At 37.4% G+C, this 17,385-nt stretch overlaps 1 protein-coding gene across 6 annotated transcripts in view; it reads right to left on the reverse strand.

The window, feature by feature from the left end:
* The window catches only part of LOC132397428 (serine/threonine-protein phosphatase 4 regulatory subunit 1-like), a 74,757-nt gene that overhangs the window by 35,516 nt on the left and 21,856 nt on the right, over positions 1-17,385 (reverse strand). For all 6 annotated transcript variants that reach the window (XM_059976233.1, XM_059976248.1, XM_059976216.1 and 3 more), the window contains 5 exons: positions 11,527-11,673; positions 9,590-9,697; positions 9,438-9,503; positions 7,619-7,777; positions 4,669-4,793 (listed from right to left, as the gene is read on the reverse strand). In XM_059976233.1, coding sequence (XP_059832216.1) covers positions 4,669-4,793; positions 7,619-7,777; positions 9,438-9,503; positions 9,590-9,697; positions 11,527-11,673 — 605 coding nt within the window. The remainder of the gene's footprint in view (positions 1-4,668; positions 4,794-7,618; positions 7,778-9,437; positions 9,504-9,589; positions 9,698-11,526; positions 11,674-17,385) is intronic.

The raw sequence follows: 17,385 nt of genomic DNA on the forward strand, positions 1-17,385 counted from the left end.
TTCAGAACTGATGCAGAAGGTTGATCTGAGCAAAAATCATTTCAAGAAGTGGATGAAGTCTGGAAAATCAACTATATATAACAGTTTTGTTGCCGCTCAGGAAATAGTCAGGCATGGGAAGCAGTTTACAGATGGTGAATATATAAAAGAACCTTTCATTAAGATTTCAGAACATCTATTCACAGACTTTAAAAACAAGAGTGAAATTATGCAGAAAATCAGGGATATGCCCCTCTCTGCAAAGACTGTCAAAGACAGAACCATAAAAATGGCAGAAGACATCACAAGACAGCAAATTAAAGACATCAATTCAGCTGTGGCCTACTCGATTGCCTGTGATGAGTCTAAAGACAAAGGTGATATTGAACAAATAGCCGGTATGTAAACTCTGCCGGGCCACAGGAAGAAATGATTGAGTTGATATCTCTCAAAGGCCAAACACGGGAGAAGGACAACTGTGAGGCTGTCTTGAATTGTTTAAGAGCCAAAGGAATAAAGACCACCCACCTGGTGTCAGTAGCTACTGATGGGGCACCTAGTATGACAGGAGCGCACAAGGGATTTGTGGCTTTACTACAGAAGTCGCTGGACAGAAAGCTGCTGACTTTTCACTGCATCTTGCACCAAGAGGCACTGTGCGCTCAAACATTTCCTCCGGAATGCACAGAAGCAATGGATGTTGTCATTCAGATTGTCAATAAAATAATGGCAAAAAGTTTAAATCACCGTCAATTCCGTTTGTTACTGGACGAGCTGGAAAATGCATATTCTGATCTCCTGCTGCACAACAAAGTCTGGTGGCTGTCAAGAGGGGAGGTGCTGAAACGCTTTGTCGCGTGTCTGGAAGAAGTGAAAACTTTCCAGGGCAGCAAAGGGCTCACCTTTCCTGAGCTGGAACAGCCAGAGTGGCTGGAAAAGCTACACTTCATGGTAGACATGACAGCGCACCTGAACACGCTGAACACAGCTCTTCAGGGGAAAGGACGCACAGCCCTGCACATGTTGGAGGATGTTTTGGCATTCGAGCGCAAGTTGACAGTGCTTGCCAGAGATTTACAGAAAAGCACATTGTCTCACTTCCCCAATTTGAGAGAGTTCAAACAAGCTCACGACATGATAAATTCGGAGTATTTACATTCTGCAATCATCGCAATGCAAACATCGTTTAGGAAACACTTCTGTGAGTTCAGAGAGGAAAAAAACACATTATCCTTCCCCGTCACTCCCCTAAGCATCGATCCATCCCTACTGAATACGACTGCATTGGCAGGTGTGAGTCAACCTGCTCTTGAGATGGAACTGGCCGACATAGCCGACAAAGACATATGGGTGTTCAAGTTTAGACGTTTGACAGCAGACCCTGAAGATGTTGCCCGTCAGAAGGCCGTTCTTGCTCAGAATCACAAATGGAGTGATATTGAAAACCTCCTCAAACCGGACAAACTTGTGTTCGAAACATGGAATGCTATCCCCGACATTTATGTAAACATTAAAAAGTATGCGCTTGGGAGTCCTGTCGATCTTTGGATCCACATATGTATGTGAGCAGGTGTTCTCCAACATGAACTTTATTAAAAACAAACATCGCGCATGCCTCACAGATGACAGCTTGCGACCCTGTGTAAAGATGAAGGTGACGTCATATAGCCCTGATGTGCAGACGTTGTGCGCTGAGGTCCAGGAGCAGAAATCCCATTAACCAAGTCTGATAAATATTTTAATTGCCTATTATTTTGTGGCTCCCAGTATTTTCTTTTCTGTGGGAAACAGGTCCAAATGGCTCTTTCAGTGGTAAAGGTTGCCGACCCCTGTTCTAGACTATGGACACACATTCATGAATTTCAGTTCTAAATGTTATTAGTTTACTTTTATTGTTTGCATATTTTTCCTGCACATTGGGTGTCTGATGGTTTCTTTTTAGATGTGTTCTATTGCTTTTCTTATTTATGGCTGCCTGCAAGGAGACAAGTCTTAAGGTTGTATATAGTATACATAATTTGAACTCTTGAACTTTAAAATGAACAAAATTAGTGCAGACACCCAAGTCAGATAATGGACTGCCTTCATACAATGCTTTCAATGACTGCATTCTTCAAATCTTCATTTTCATTGTAACATTCAATATGATTGTCAATTACTTCAAATTCTTCACAGTTGCTAACTTGTTAAACTAGTGAGATCATTTCAATTTCACTCCCAGCATTTACTGGCATTTCCATTCCTGAATGCTTGAAACCAAAGTGAGCAAAACAGTTTTGAATTGTCTTATTGCTTATTTCTTGCCAGTCGCTGCTTTTTGAAATACACAAATCTGACACTCTTTGAACAAAAACTGTTCTAAGCATGGTGTTGTGTCTAGCAGCCACACAAGTTCATGTGACTGATGCTAGTTAGAAACAGTTCAGCAAGTCTGTTCAAATTAAGTATCATAATGTCCCAAATAAATAAGGGAATTCCTGATACTTTTGATTAGATTTTGTTCTTTAAGAGTTGTCCCAAATAAGCAGAAGCCTGATTCACTGATGGACCATTTCACCGTAATCCACTGCACATGCAAACTAATCTTTAGAATGGTTTGAATTCTGCAGATGCTGCCTGTCTGTAAGACTCTCTGCTTAGGCTCATTTAGAAGATCCTACAGTGTTGCTTATAAGGTATAAAGTGGTTTTCCCCCACCAATGCCAATTTTGATTATTCACCTACAAGAGAAAATCTGCAGATGTTGGAAATCTGAACAACACACAAAATGCTACAGGAATTCAGCAGGTCAGGCAACATTTATGGAAAAAAGTACAGCCAACGTTTTAAGCCAAAACCTTTTGGCAGCACTGGAGAAAAAAAGCTGAAGCAGATTTGAAAAGTGGGGGGAGGGGAGAGAGAAACACCAGGTGACAGGTGAAACTTGGAGGGATGAAGCAAAAAGCTAGGAAACTGGTGAGTCAGGAGGCCATGTAAGGAGAAAAAGAGGGGTGGGGGAGAAAACACCAGAGGGAGATAATGGGTGGGCAAGGAGATAACATGAGAGAGGGACAAGGGAACGGGAATTATTGAAGCGGGGGGGGAGGGGGATAGGAGGCATTACTGGAAGTTTGAGAAATCAATACTCATGCCAAATGAAATACGTGTGGTTCCTCCAACCCCCGTGTGGCCTTATCCCATCAGTGGAGGAGGCTGGCATATTGGAATGGGAATGGGAGTAGAATTAAAATGGGTGGCCACTGGTGGACAGACCACAGATGCTCAGCAAAGTGGTCTCCTAATCTACTTTGGGTGTCGCTGATATACAAGAGGCCACTCTAGGAGCACCGAACACAGTAAATGACCCCAACAGACTCACAAGTGAAGTGACGCCTCCCCTGGAAGGATTGTTTGGGGCCTGAATGGCAGTGAGGGAGAAGGTGTAGGGGCAGGCATAGCACTTGTTCCATTTGTAAGAATGAGTGCCACGAGGGAGATCAGTGGGGAGGGACGAATGGACAAGGGAGTCATGTAGGGAGTGAGCCCTACAGAAAGCAGAAAGTGGGAGGGGAGGGGAGGGGAGGGAAAGACGTGTTTGGTGGTGGAAGTTTCGGAGAATTATGTGCTGGATGTGGAGGCTGGTGGGGTGGTAGGTGAGGACAAGAGGAACCCTATCGCTGGTAGGGTGGCGATAGGTTGGGGTAAGAGCAGGCATGCGTGAAATGGAAGAGATGCGGTTGATGGCAGCATTGATGTAGAGGAAGGGAAACCCTTTCTTTGAAAAAGGACATCTTCTTCGTTCTAGAATGAAAAGTCTCAGCCCAATTGTTCACCTTGTCATGTATGACTGTATTCTAAACTGTTACATTCATCTTCAAATTACCAATTGCCTTTCCACAATAAAAGATCAGGAATATCAAGGATCAAAAGGTAATGTAAATTCATTTCTTTTTAAAAAAATAATTCTTAACTATTTATGCAATTCCAATGTGAGTCCTTGTAATGCCTTTTATGATAAATTTACCTCTTTTCTAAGTAAATTAAATCTCAATGGAAACTCCTCCCATTTCACTAATGATAGTTATGAATGTTCTTCTGAATAATACAATGCCAATTAATATGGAAGTACTATCTGATGCAGAAAAACTTAAACTTTCTACATTCTTCATTTCAAATGATTACACAAATAGCTTTACCATTACAAATCCAGCACTACAAATTTACGTTACTTAATCTATTTTGCATCAAGATGCTGTAATCAGAATCATTGTTACCATACAGATTATAGAATACTTGTTCTTAATAAGAAAGGGTAAATTCAAGGTGAATTGCTTACATTGTTTTTTCTATACTAGATGGCATTTTGATTTTAAAAAAAGTGCTCATTGCAAACAATTCTGTTGTCTGCATTAACATCACTGAGGAACATAGCAGTATCAATTAAATTAATCCCTAGATACAGCAAGGTAACTAAACAACTTACTTGATTAGGACACCAATGGACTGAATTAATAAACCAGGAAACAAACTCAAATCTCACAGTATATGCAGCTGCTGGGTTGAATCATGTTAAACTTCACCAATTCACTTTGGTGGTTTACGAAAGGAACTTGCTCTGAATTAATGTAGGGGACCAGTAAATGGTTCAGGGAATCTCGGGATATGTATATACTATACCAGGTAAATTTAGCTACTTATTTTACAGCTCACCTGTCATTCTTTTTTGTCCCTTCGCTTTTCGATACATCTTCCTCTTTGAAGTAATGACCAGTAGCAGAAGAATTTGCAAAGGTTGAGATAAAAGGGCCTAATGACTGGAAGGCAGCCTGACGAACCTGTGAGCATCAGACCACAAGATTAAACATTATCCTAAATATATCTCCCATCACAATCTGCAATATGGCTGGAGAAGTACAATTACTTCCCAGTATCCACTTGAAATAGCTGGCATTCACATCATTCAGTAGTTTTACATATTAAGTAATAGACTGAGAGATGCACAGCACACGTTCAATTATTTATAAGTGTAGGCAGTTTCAGTACTGACTGTTAAGCAGACAAATATTGAAACTTGAGAAATTATTGATTGATGTCCCATATTTTTGGATGCAGTTAGAAGGCATCTAGCAATAATCCTTAAAACCAGGTGCAATATGTGGCCGTTTTGGCTAGCAATATTTAGTATGATTGTGCTCTGTTCATTAACTGTTAAATTAATGATAGCTATTGTTGGCAGAATTTCGGATGAGGAGTGAATAGATCAACCAGTTGAGTGTTGTCATAACAACCTCGTGCTCAACGTCAGTAAGACCAAGGAATTCAATGTGAACTTCAGGAAGGGAAAGTCGAGGGAACACATGCCTGTCCTCATCAATGGATCAGCAGTGGAAAGAGTGAGCAGTTTCAAGTTCCTGGGTGCCAACGTCTCTGAAGATCTACACTAGGCCCAAAGTTTTGACACAGTTACGAAGGCGGCACTACATTAGGAATTTGAGGAGACTTGGTATGTCGGAGACTTGATATGTCATCAAAGACTATTAAATTTCTGAAGATGTACGGTAGAGAGCAATTGCAACTGGTTGCATCACCATCTGGTATGGAGGAGGCCACTGCACAGGATCGGAAAGATCCGCAGAAAGTTGCAAACTCAGTCAGCTAACACGGGCACTAGCCTCCCAGCACTGAGGACATCTTCAAAAGACAATGCCTCAAAAAAAGTTGCATCTATCTTTAAAGACCCCCCACCCCCATTAACCCCAGGACATGCCCTCTTCTTGTTGCTACCATCATGGAAGTGCTACAGGAGCCTGAAGACACACTCAATGTTTTATGAACATCTTATTCCCCTCCATTATCAGATTTCTGAATGGACAATAAACCCATGCACACCACCACACTTCCCTCCCACCTTTTTTTTGGTCCCTTGTTGCACTACTTATTTTTTTTTTAAAAACAGATATTTCTTATTGTAATTTATTGTTTATTATGTATTGCACTGTACTGGTGACACAAAATAACAAATTTCAAATGCCAGTGTTATTAAACCTGATTCTGATCCATGAACACTCTTTCAAAAGACTCTTGAAATCACAAAAAGACATCCCTCATTTTCATTAGACTGCTGCTTAAAACCTTTCATCAAGCTTTGAGATCATCTGAAAAGGAAAATACGGGGGGGGGGGTGAAGGAAGAGATCAAATTGACTTCCATCATTTGTCTGTTCACTCTGGGGAAATGGATGAAAACATTGGGGATTAGGAAACTATGCAGTCAGATATTTAAACTCCTGACACAAACAAGAGAAAACCTGCAAATGCTGGATATCCAAGCAACATACACAAAATATGGAGGAACTCAGCAGGCCAGGCAGCACCTATGGAAAAAAGTAGTACACGTTTCAGGCTGTGACCTGCTGGAGGGTCTTGGCCTGAAACGTCAACTGTATTTTTTTTCCCTCATAGATACTACCTGGCCTGCTGAGTTCCTTCAGCATTTTATGTATTGATTAAAATTCCTTAGGAATAGGTGGACATAGGAATTGGTAACAGAGTAAAAAGCAAATATTTAGAGACAATTTTACTTAATGGAACCTGGGTGCCTCATGAGTATCAGCCACTCAATTTGGTGACTCACTACAACCTCGAAGGACAATTGCAGACAAAAAACAAAATGCTGGACTTGCTAGCATGAATTAGTTAAAACAATGAATTAACAATGTATAATTAGCTATTGAAAGGTATTAAGAAAAATAACATCAAAATTGTTGTTTATTGCTCAAACTGACTGCAGTATTTTTGTTCTGTGTTAGCTAAACAAGTACACACGCTAATTTTTTAAAAAAATGATAAGCCATCTTTGGCCTTAAATCCTCATTATCTAATCTACTTCTACATTAGTGCACAGTGGACCAGACTTTTGAAACTTTGTACGCTTATAGCTGGTTAGTTTAAGCAAAAACTGTTCTTGCCTTATTCTCTTCTAATTTCCCACATAATTTTTGTTGTCACTGAAACTTTACCTTATCAAATATATACATCTGCATCTGATTACTGGCATCTCCTCTCACTGTTCCACCCCTACACTTGCCAACAGTTCAGTGGAAACGGACAGAACTCTATTACAGGACATGTCCAACACTGCTGCACACAGGAAGGACGAAACACAGCAATTTTCCTAATTGTACTTCCACAGACAGCTGTATTTACAAGGAAAATACACCTTAAAAACTTGGACACTGAATTAACACTAAATCCTGAAAGGAAGCAGGAGTCAAGGCTAAAGGAAGACACATAAGCCAACCTTTAGGTAATCAGTAGGCCACTTAGGAGATGTTTCCACAATGATGAATTTGGAACAGTTTGGTGATAAAAAAGGTTTGGAGTGTTATAATATCTTTTAAAATAAAATTAACCTAAATCATCTGGAACATGGAAGGAAGGAATTATGAAAGCTTTCTGATGACAATTGGAAACTCAGCCCTACGCCATCTCTAAAAAATAAATAAAATATTAAAAATCTCAAACAGAGCAACCAATGGAATTCATTGAACAAAATGATGACAGAAAGGAGACAAGTACAGCAAAACAAATGAGGTTACTTCATTCCTTACCCACTAAAGATATAGAATTTTAAAAGAAAAAAGACTTTTTATACAACTTACCCAACGTGAAGGGTCACTGATCAGATTGATGAAGAGTGAAGATAGCTTTGTTCTACGAACTTCCTGAGAGGTTGCACAAGAAACACCCATAAAGCATTCGGCACATGCTTTCCGCACTCCCCATACATTATCAGAGCATAGCTGGAAGAACCTGGGTAACTACAAAGAAAAACCCAAAAAATATTCTTTTCAATTATAGTTGCCAGAACATTTTAGGTGGTAACATTCAAGGAACGCAATTCACAGATACTGGGTTACAGCTACACAGAAGTATTCATTTTAAAGTCAAACTCCGAGTTTCCAAAAACAGAACCAAGCACAATTCAAACTAAAATTAAAATATTGTCAAAGCCTTAGTAGTAAATAAGTGGGAATTCCTAAGTTTTATGGAGCAAGATGTCCCACAGCAGTGTGTGAGTGGCAGGAACAAGAGATGGTCAAAATAATCCAAGGTTTAAAAATTAGCTTTGTGCAAGGTTCATTTGAAGTGAAAATAGGCAAGAAAATCAGCCCACACAGTTATCACTTTCAAACTGTTGCCCCTTCAAAATTCACTATAGATTATATCTGCAACAGCTGAAGGAAATAGATGAAAAGCAAACTGTGATGATGCTTCAAAACAGAGCTTTATACATTTAAAATATACAGGATTTAAAATGTGGTCTCTACTGAGTTTTTTCCTCCAACCTTCGTAATTGCTCTCAGTTCCTGAAAATTTCAGGCAACAAGTTCTATCTAAAGTCTGCCATAGCCTCACACCCACAAGAGGCATATATTGGGGAGGGGATCAAAATCAGCTTTAATAACCTCACCCTTGCTTTGCTCGAATTGCCTACTAACAATCACTGCCAAAGTACACACATTAAGGATGGTTCTTAGGTAATTACCAGAAGGCTGACGACATCTGTTGAACCTTACCCCCAGGATGAGCCTTCTAGGGAAAGGGAGGAAAAGAAGGAAATAGGAAACAAATAAATGAAAATAAAAACACTAAAACCTATTTCGTTCTACCTGTTGCAAATAGTTGATATTGCCAATGAAACCGTAATACGTCCTCAAGAGCTGCAAAAAGAACAATAGAAACACTCGACAAGTACTGTACTGGAGTACTAGTTTTTGAAGTGCTTACTTTCAAAACATAAAACTCTATGTTAATGTACAAATATACATAATTAAATGCAGTCCAATTACATAAAATGGTACTTATTACAAATGAATGGAAAGCAAATTTACCCCAATTATTAGCTGTGGGTTGGATCAAGTACTGTACAGTGCTTGACAAGCTCAGCAAAACCATTAACCTTCTTACTTATTCATAACAACATGCCTATACTCACTCATCCTAACATTACACCTAGGAACTTACTTCATCTGCCCACTCTTCCCCCAGTGGATTATCCACCCACCTCACTTGCCTTACTTCATTCCATACTCCACCTTCCTTTCCCATCAAATTCCATCACCTGCAGCCCACACTGCCTCCACCACTCACCTCCCAGCCTCTGTTGGAATTTCCACCCTTCTGTTTCATTTGCCTACCACTCTCCTCATCTGGATCCACCTTTTGTTTGCCCCACCCCAATCCTTTTTAGACTAGCTACCTCCCCTCTATATAATCAGTCCAGGTGAATACTGACTGCTCATTTCTCTTCATAGATGCTGCCTGACCCATTGAGTTACTCCAGCATTTTGTTTATTGTCAAGAAACAGTTCTGAATACAGATTTGCAAATATTCCTTTATATTTTTAAAAAATCCTTTTTGCATTCTTTGATGGCCAAAGTTGATATGTTGTGTTATCACCACCTATGTATACTTACCAACAATTCTTCAGTAGCTTCACGACCAACAACACTGGATATATCGCCAATATTGGCAGCGCAGACCTGAAAAAGGAGGTCAAATAGTCTTGTACAATTAAACAAATAAAGTCAAGCATTGAAACCAATAAGATGTGAATGTATTTACTAACCTTTCGAACATGGAACATCCGACAATCACAGCACATTTCACAGAATCGATGCAGTATATATCTTTCAGTGATAGCTTTCCCTACCATGGGGGCCATTTTGCACATTATCTACAATTAAATAAAAAGTGAATGCAGTGAATAAAAAGACGAAAGACATTTCTTATTCTTTCAAAGTTAAAATTAAAATCTGTCCTGAGCTTTTTATGTAGGCTCATCAGGCTGGTGCTTAGGTCTGTTTCCGTAGCGTGAAGCGACGGAGAGTATGAGACTAGATTCCCCCCCCCCCCCACCCTGGATAGGAAGCCAGTGTATCGCAAGGTTAACCCCCAGTATTTTGTCAGTACCCATTTTCAGCTGGGTGAACTGGAGCAATGTATGGTTAAGTGCCTTGCTCAAGGACACAACACACTGTCTTGGCTGGGGCTCGAACTCACAACCTTCAGATCGCTAGTCCAATGCCTTAACCACTTGGTCACATGCCACTCTTTCAAAAGTTACAAGTGAAATATAAAACAAAAGACATCACTGGAACAATCCTAACATCAGTAGCAGAAGTTTTGTTCTGTTTGGCCAAAATCAAACAGCTCTAATGACATAAATTATTTTCAAATTCAGAAATCTGAGTAAAACGAAACCACCAGGCTCATTAAAATTAAATTGAATCCACGTACAGGTCCATTCTCTTCCGTCTAACTCTACAAATTATTCCTCATCCAGTACCTTTCCAGATTTTCCTTCAAAAGGCATTGCTTTTGTTTTACCACCTAATTCCAGGTGCTAACATTCCTCTGAAGTAAAAATGTTCCTCTAACCACTTCCCTTGGATCTTTCCAAAACTGAAATATGCATAAGTGAAATGTTACACTCTTTTATCAAATCAATCATGACCTTGTTCACTTCTATTTACTTTTAAGACTTCTTTCCTTCAAGGAAAGCTGCAGCTTCTTCATTTTCAGCTTATGTTAAGCACCTCACTCCTGGAACTATACCAATAAATTTTTTCTAGGACCTTCACATCTTTCTTAAATCTGGTGACCAGAGATGATTGCAATATTCTCTTGTGAGCAAACCAGAATCAAACTAAGGTCACTTATACCTTTCATGGTACTGACCTTCACATTCATCCATCTCCCTTTCATATTCTCCCCTAAGCCCTTTCAGGGACTCTCCACCCAAATCCTGGCCCAACTACGTAATTGCTGACTCAACTGCCAGACCCCAATGTTGATTGCCAACTCAGCCTTGAACACTGGTCCATGAGCTGACCATACCTCCATCTTTTGGCCCCTCGCCTAGTCAATGACAGCACATTCATGCACAGAAAATTTCACACCAACACCTTGTCATTGCTGAAGTTTGAAATAAAAGAAAATAAAGCTAAATACAGGTGTCCCCCACTTTACAGCACTTTGCTTTTACAAAAGACCTATATTAGTAAACTGTTTTCGCATTACAAAGAGGATTTTTGCTTTTACAAAAATTTTTCCCATACAAACTAATGGTTCTTCACTTTACACCATTTCGGCTTAAGAAAGGTTTCACAGAAATGCTCTACCTTTTGTAAAGGGGGAGGGGGAACAACACCTGTAGTTGCCAACACACTCTGAAATGACTATACTGGCTGCTACACCAATGGACTATAATTTCCACAGAGGTTTTCTCACAAGTGATATTTGATCTCTCCAAACTTAATAAATTTGTGACATCATTTCACATGTGAATCCTATCAATCTTAAATTATTTAGTCTGTTTTGCCACCATTTAACTGCTTTCATTCTCATCACCAAAATGGACAACTTCCATTACAAATTCCTTTCCAATGTTCTCATTTTACCTTATATACTTTAAATTGTCATTACCATTTTGTGCCCAGATCTCACTGAAATGTTATTAAATTCACAATTATTAATTTAAAATAAAACTGGCATTTCACTTACTGCTACAGCTTCTGTTTTCAGATCATCATTGCTTTCCGGAGCAGTTAGATCCAATAGAACTGGACATACTTTGGTCTCCACATCATATCTTTCGATTATCTCTTGTTCTAATACCACTAGCAATGCTGCCTGACTTGTCTTTCTCACCTACAAGTAGAAAAGGAAGCTATCATATGACAGATCACAAAACCACAAGTTTCACAAACAAAATATATACATCTTAGTTAATTGACTGACTTGGAAGTTGAGTGGGAAGAATACACAACACTAGAACTGTTATTACGGAGGTCAGCTGGAGACGCTCATGGAGTGAGTACCATTTTGGATTCGCTCCGTAACTTTTACTTTTTTTAACCTTTGATCACCCTTATTCAGCGTATTTTTACCTATACCGAAAGTTTCTTTATTCTTTTTTTTGGATTTACTGCGAAGCGTTTGTTGTGAACTTTTGAAGATATGCAAACAGAAATGTCTCTCAGGTTTAAGGGACGGGATCCCGGACGTAATCCGAACGGTAACGGAAAAAAGCAGGCTCCGACACAACAAACACCATTAACTTTTGAATTGTTTATGGAGGTTTTGAATCAAAAATTTGCTGAACTACAACAATTTTTTAAAGAAGATATAAAGGCTTTTCAAGACGGACTTAGTAATTAAACAGCAACAAACTCTTATTGCGTCTCTGCAAGAAGAAGCACGGAAGCGAGATTTGACTATTGGAAAACTGCAACAGGATTTAATTTCGACCATTAAGCTGATGGAAGCCCTTAAAGCCAAGAGTGACGATTTTGAGAATCGCTCCAGAAGACAGAACGTACGTATACTTGGTCTTCCAGACGGCATAGAAAAAGATGACCCTTCGAAATATTTTGCTCAACTTTTAAAAGAAGCGTTTCCGACAATTTTCCCGAATAACCCTCCTTTATTGGATCGGGCACATAGAATTCGGCGTCGATCACCGAGTGCTACAGATAAACCTTCGGTGATAATTGTCCGGTTCCATTATGTACATGACAAAGAACAAGTTATAAGAGCAGCTCGTCGACTAGGAATGATTAAAATCAAAGATTTTTCCTTCCGTCTGATCGAAGATTTTAGTTCAGATCTTTTAAAAAGAAGGCTTCTTTTTAAACCGTTGATGGCTGAATGTTATGAGAAAAATCTGAAACCTGCGCTTCTATACCCTGCGAAGCTTCGAATTTCTCCGTCGAATGCTTCACGACAAATTTTCCTTTCAACTTCAGAAGCGAGAAAATATCTGGAGGAGAACTTCCCTACTGTTACAGACACCAGTCTTTAATAAATGAATGATTCTGATCGTATAAGATGGTTCTCGATCTCTTAAACCAGAATTATAATCTGGTTATTGGTGTAGGTTCATCCTACACTTTATACTCAAGTTAAAGTGTGTTTGCGTCATGTTAATTGTTTTTGCCTTATACACTTTAATCATTTAACTACATACTTGTCTATTAACTTTGTTCCTTCGAAGGTATATTTTTAATTCTTTGAAGGTAAATTTTTCCTTGATTAAGATGGTGGTTTTTTGGAAAAGATTTTTGGTTTTGCTTAAGATGGCATTATGTTTATATTTTTCGTGTTTTTTCTAGACAAGGCATCGTTTATCTTAGCTTAAATATTTTTTGTTTTGTCTGGGCCAGAGCCCGAGTTATAATTGTTTTTAGTGATTATATTTTTATTCTTTTTACAACTAACTATACTTAGAAATATGGTTTTTATTATAGCGATTTTATTTTTAAAGTCGGGGTGATTCTTTTATATATATCCTTTTTATATGGAGTGTTCTTCAGCTGACATGGGGGTAGGATTAGTCTTACTTTTTCTCTTTTTAAGTCATATTTTGGCTTTTTCTCTTTTTCTTGGGGGGTGGGGGGATGGTCTGTTTTCTAATTCTATTTTTTTTACACCAGTTTGTGTTAGTTTTTTTATTTGGGCTGTTTTTGAACTTCAAATATGTCTGTGTTGTCGTCACTTCCGGGTCTTCTCACTACTTTTGTTCCTCTTCCGGGTGCATGAGTTTATGTTGGTTAACCCTTTCTATACCAAAGGGTTGATTATAGAATTATGGCTCAGACCATTAATTTTGTGTCTTGGAATACTAATGGTTTAAATCATCCAATTAAACGAAAGAAGATTTTCAAAGTATTCCAAAGACTTAATGCTCATATCATTTTTGTACAAGAAACTCATGTAAGGAGGGAGGACAAATTTCGTTTTTTTTAGATTTTGGCGGGGTCAACAGTATCATGCAAATTCGAATGCTAAAGTAAAAGGAGTTTCAATTTTTATTGACTCCTCTATTTCATTTGTTCAACATGATATTTTTTCGGATTCGAATGGCAGATTTTTGTTAATTACGGGTTTACTTTGTAATAAAAAGGTTGCTTTGGTTAATGTTTATGCTCCAAATGTGGATTGTCCTGACTTTTTTAAGTCTTTATTTACTTCTTTACCCAATCTAAACGAATATAAGTTAATAATGGGTGGTGACTTTAATTGTTGTTTAAATCCTCTGATGGATAAATCTTTATCTATTCAGACTTTACCTAATAAGTCGGCCACTTGTATTAACTCCTTTTTGACTGACAATGGAGTTTTTGATGTTTGGAGATTTCGGCATTCTAATGACAAAGAGTTTTCTTTTTTCTCACATGTTCATCACTCTTATTCAAGAATTGATTATTTTTTTGTAGACTCTTGTTTTATTTCATTGGTAATCGGTTGTAACTATGATATTATAGCTATCTCTGATCACGCTCCGTTATTACTTTCTATGAAATTTACGGATACAGCTTTTAATGCTAGACAATGGCGATTTGACTCTACCCTGTTGCAAGACTCTGACTTTATTAAATTTATGGAGGAGCAGATCGACTTCTTCTTCTCAACTAATTCTACGGATGATATTTCCTATGGAACACTTTGGGACACTTTTAAAGCTTATATACGTGGACAGATTATTTCTTATTCTGTTGGTTTGAGGAAACGTATCAAGATGGAAACTCTTTTATTGGTTGATAAATTAAAGAGATTGATAAGAAATATTCGATTGCTCCTAGTAAGGAGCTTTACAAACAAAGGGTTGAACTTCAAATGGAACATAGTTTATTACTTACATCCTCGATTGAAAATCAATTAATGAAAACTAAATCTGATTTTTATATACATAGTGATAAATCTGGTAAACTGTTAGCTAGTCAATTGAAGAATGCTCTGGTTAAACGTCAAATCACTAAGATTGGTCAGCAGAATGGGAATCTGACAGTTAATCATGATGAGATAAATAAGGCATTTCAAGATTTCTATACCTCCCTGTATCAATCTGAATTTCCTCAAGATTATAATACCATGTCTGATTTTCTGGGGAAATTAAATTTTCCAAGGTTATCATCTGATGATCTTTTGATATTGGATACTCCTATTACGGATGTAGAAATTAAAGGGGCTATTTCCTCAATGAATTCTGGGAAAGCACCGGGTCCAGATGGTTATACAGTTGAATTTTTTAAATTTTTTTCCGCTACTCTTTCCCCTTGGTTAGGTAAGGTTTTTGAGGAGGCCATTAGATTAGGGAATTTGCCACAATCTTTTTATAGAGCTTCCATTTCTCTAATATTGAAGAAAGATAAAGACCCTACTAATTGTGCTTCTTATAGACCTATATCTTTATTGAATGTAGACTCCAAGATTTTTTCTAAGTTACTGGCATCTAGATTGGAGAAGGTATTACCCAAAATTATTTCAGATGATCAAACTGGCTTTATTAAAAATCGTTATTCTTTTTTTAATATTAGGAGATTGTTGAATATTGTTTATACTCCCTCACATGATACTTCAGAATGCGTGATTTCATTAGATGCGGAGAAAGCATTTGACAGAGTTGAATGGCCTTACTTATTTAATGTGTTGGAGAAGTTTAATTTTAGTCCGATATTTATATCATGGATTAAATTGATTTATCATACTCCAGTAGCCTCAGTGGTTACCAATAATCAAAGATCTCCCTTTTTTCGCCTATTTCGGGGCACTAGACAGGGATGTCCTCTTAGTCCATTACTATTTAACATTGCCTTAGAACCTTTGGCAATTGCCATCAGACAATCACAGGATATTTTGGGTATTAATCATGGGACAGATATTCATAAGTTATCTTTGTATGCAGATGATTTATTACTATTCATTTCTAACCCGGAGAAATCCATTCCAGCAGTTTTATCATTATTGGCTCAATTTAGTGAGTTTTCTGGGTAAAAGTTAAATCTTAATAAAAGTGAATTGTTTCCATTAAATAAACGGGTCCCAATTTATGGAAATTTACCTTTTAAATTAGTTAATGACTCTTTTACTTATTTAGGGATCAAAATCACAAAGAACCATAAAGATTTGTTTGGATTTAATTTTTTACCCTTAATTGATCAGATTAAAGGTTTGTTTACTAGGTGGTCACCTTTGTCTCTATCTCTAATAGGCAGGATTAATGCTATTAAGATGGTTATTTTACCTAAGTTTTTATATATTTTTCAAGCGATACCAATTTTTATCCCGAAATCTTTTTTTACTAATGTTGACTCTAAAATTTCTTCATATATATGGCAGTATAAAAATCCCAGGTTAGGTAAAACATATTTACAGAAGACTAAAAAGGAAGGCGGGTTAGCATTACCTAATTTCAGATTTTACTATTGGGCAGCTAATATTAGATATTTGTTATGTTGGTTGAAAGATGGGGGTGGATCTTTTGGCCCTTGTTGGGTGAGTTTAGAAACTAAATCGGTATCAGCTTATGCTTTGGGTTCTATTTTAGGGACATCTCTCCCTTTTGCTCTTTCTAAATTGCCGAAACGAATTGACAACCCGATAGTTAAACATACATTGCGTATATGGTTTCAATTTCGGAGATTTTTTGGGTTGACTCAATTCGTTTTAAATAGTCCTATTGTATCTAATTGTTTTTTTCACCCTTCCATTATAGATCAAGCTTATTCAGCTTGGAAAACTAAGGGATTACTAAGATTTTCTGATTTATTTTTAGATAATTGTTTCATGTCTTTTGAACAATTATCCAACAGATATAACTTGCCGAGATTTCATTTTTTTAGATATTTACAGATTAGACATTTTTTAAGTTCTGTACTCTCTACATTTCCAAATTTTGTGCCTTCAGATACTTTGGAGAGTTTATTTGAATTAGACCCTTTTCAAAAAGGGCTTATTTCAAAACTTTATAATATAATTATGAAGATACGTTCAGAGCCCCTTTATAAGACTAAACAGGATTGGGAAAGAGAGCTTAGTTTTAGTATTTCTAGTGAGAATTGGGATAGAATTCTTCAATTAGTTAATACATCATCGTTATGTGCCAAACATTCACTAATACAATTTAAGGTTGTACATAGGGCCCATATGTCCAAGGATAAATTAGCTCATTTTTACTCTCATATAAGTCCTATTTGTGATAGATGTCATTCTGAAATTGCGTCTTTAACTCACATGTTTTGGTCGTGTTCATTTTTGGAGAAATATTGGAAAGATATTTTTGATATTATATCTGCGGTTTTGAATATTGATTTACAACCTCATCCTATTACCGCAATTTTTGGTTTACCAATGTTAGATTCACAGCATTTATCTTCTTCAGCCCGTCGAATGATTGCATTTCTAACTTTGATGGCTAGAAGATCTATATTGTTGAATTGGAAAGAAATTGATCCTCCCACTGTATTTAATTGGTTCTCTCAAACTATGTTATGTTTAAATTTAGAAAAAATTAGAAGTGGTACTTTTGAGACTTCTATTAAATTTGAAAAGTTATGGAGACCATTTATTCAACATTTTCAT

Source organism: Hypanus sabinus, chromosome 1 (assembly GCF_030144855.1).
Source record: "Hypanus sabinus isolate sHypSab1 chromosome 1, sHypSab1.hap1, whole genome shotgun sequence".
NCBI classification, from domain to species: domain Eukaryota; kingdom Metazoa; phylum Chordata; class Chondrichthyes; order Myliobatiformes; family Dasyatidae; genus Hypanus; species Hypanus sabinus.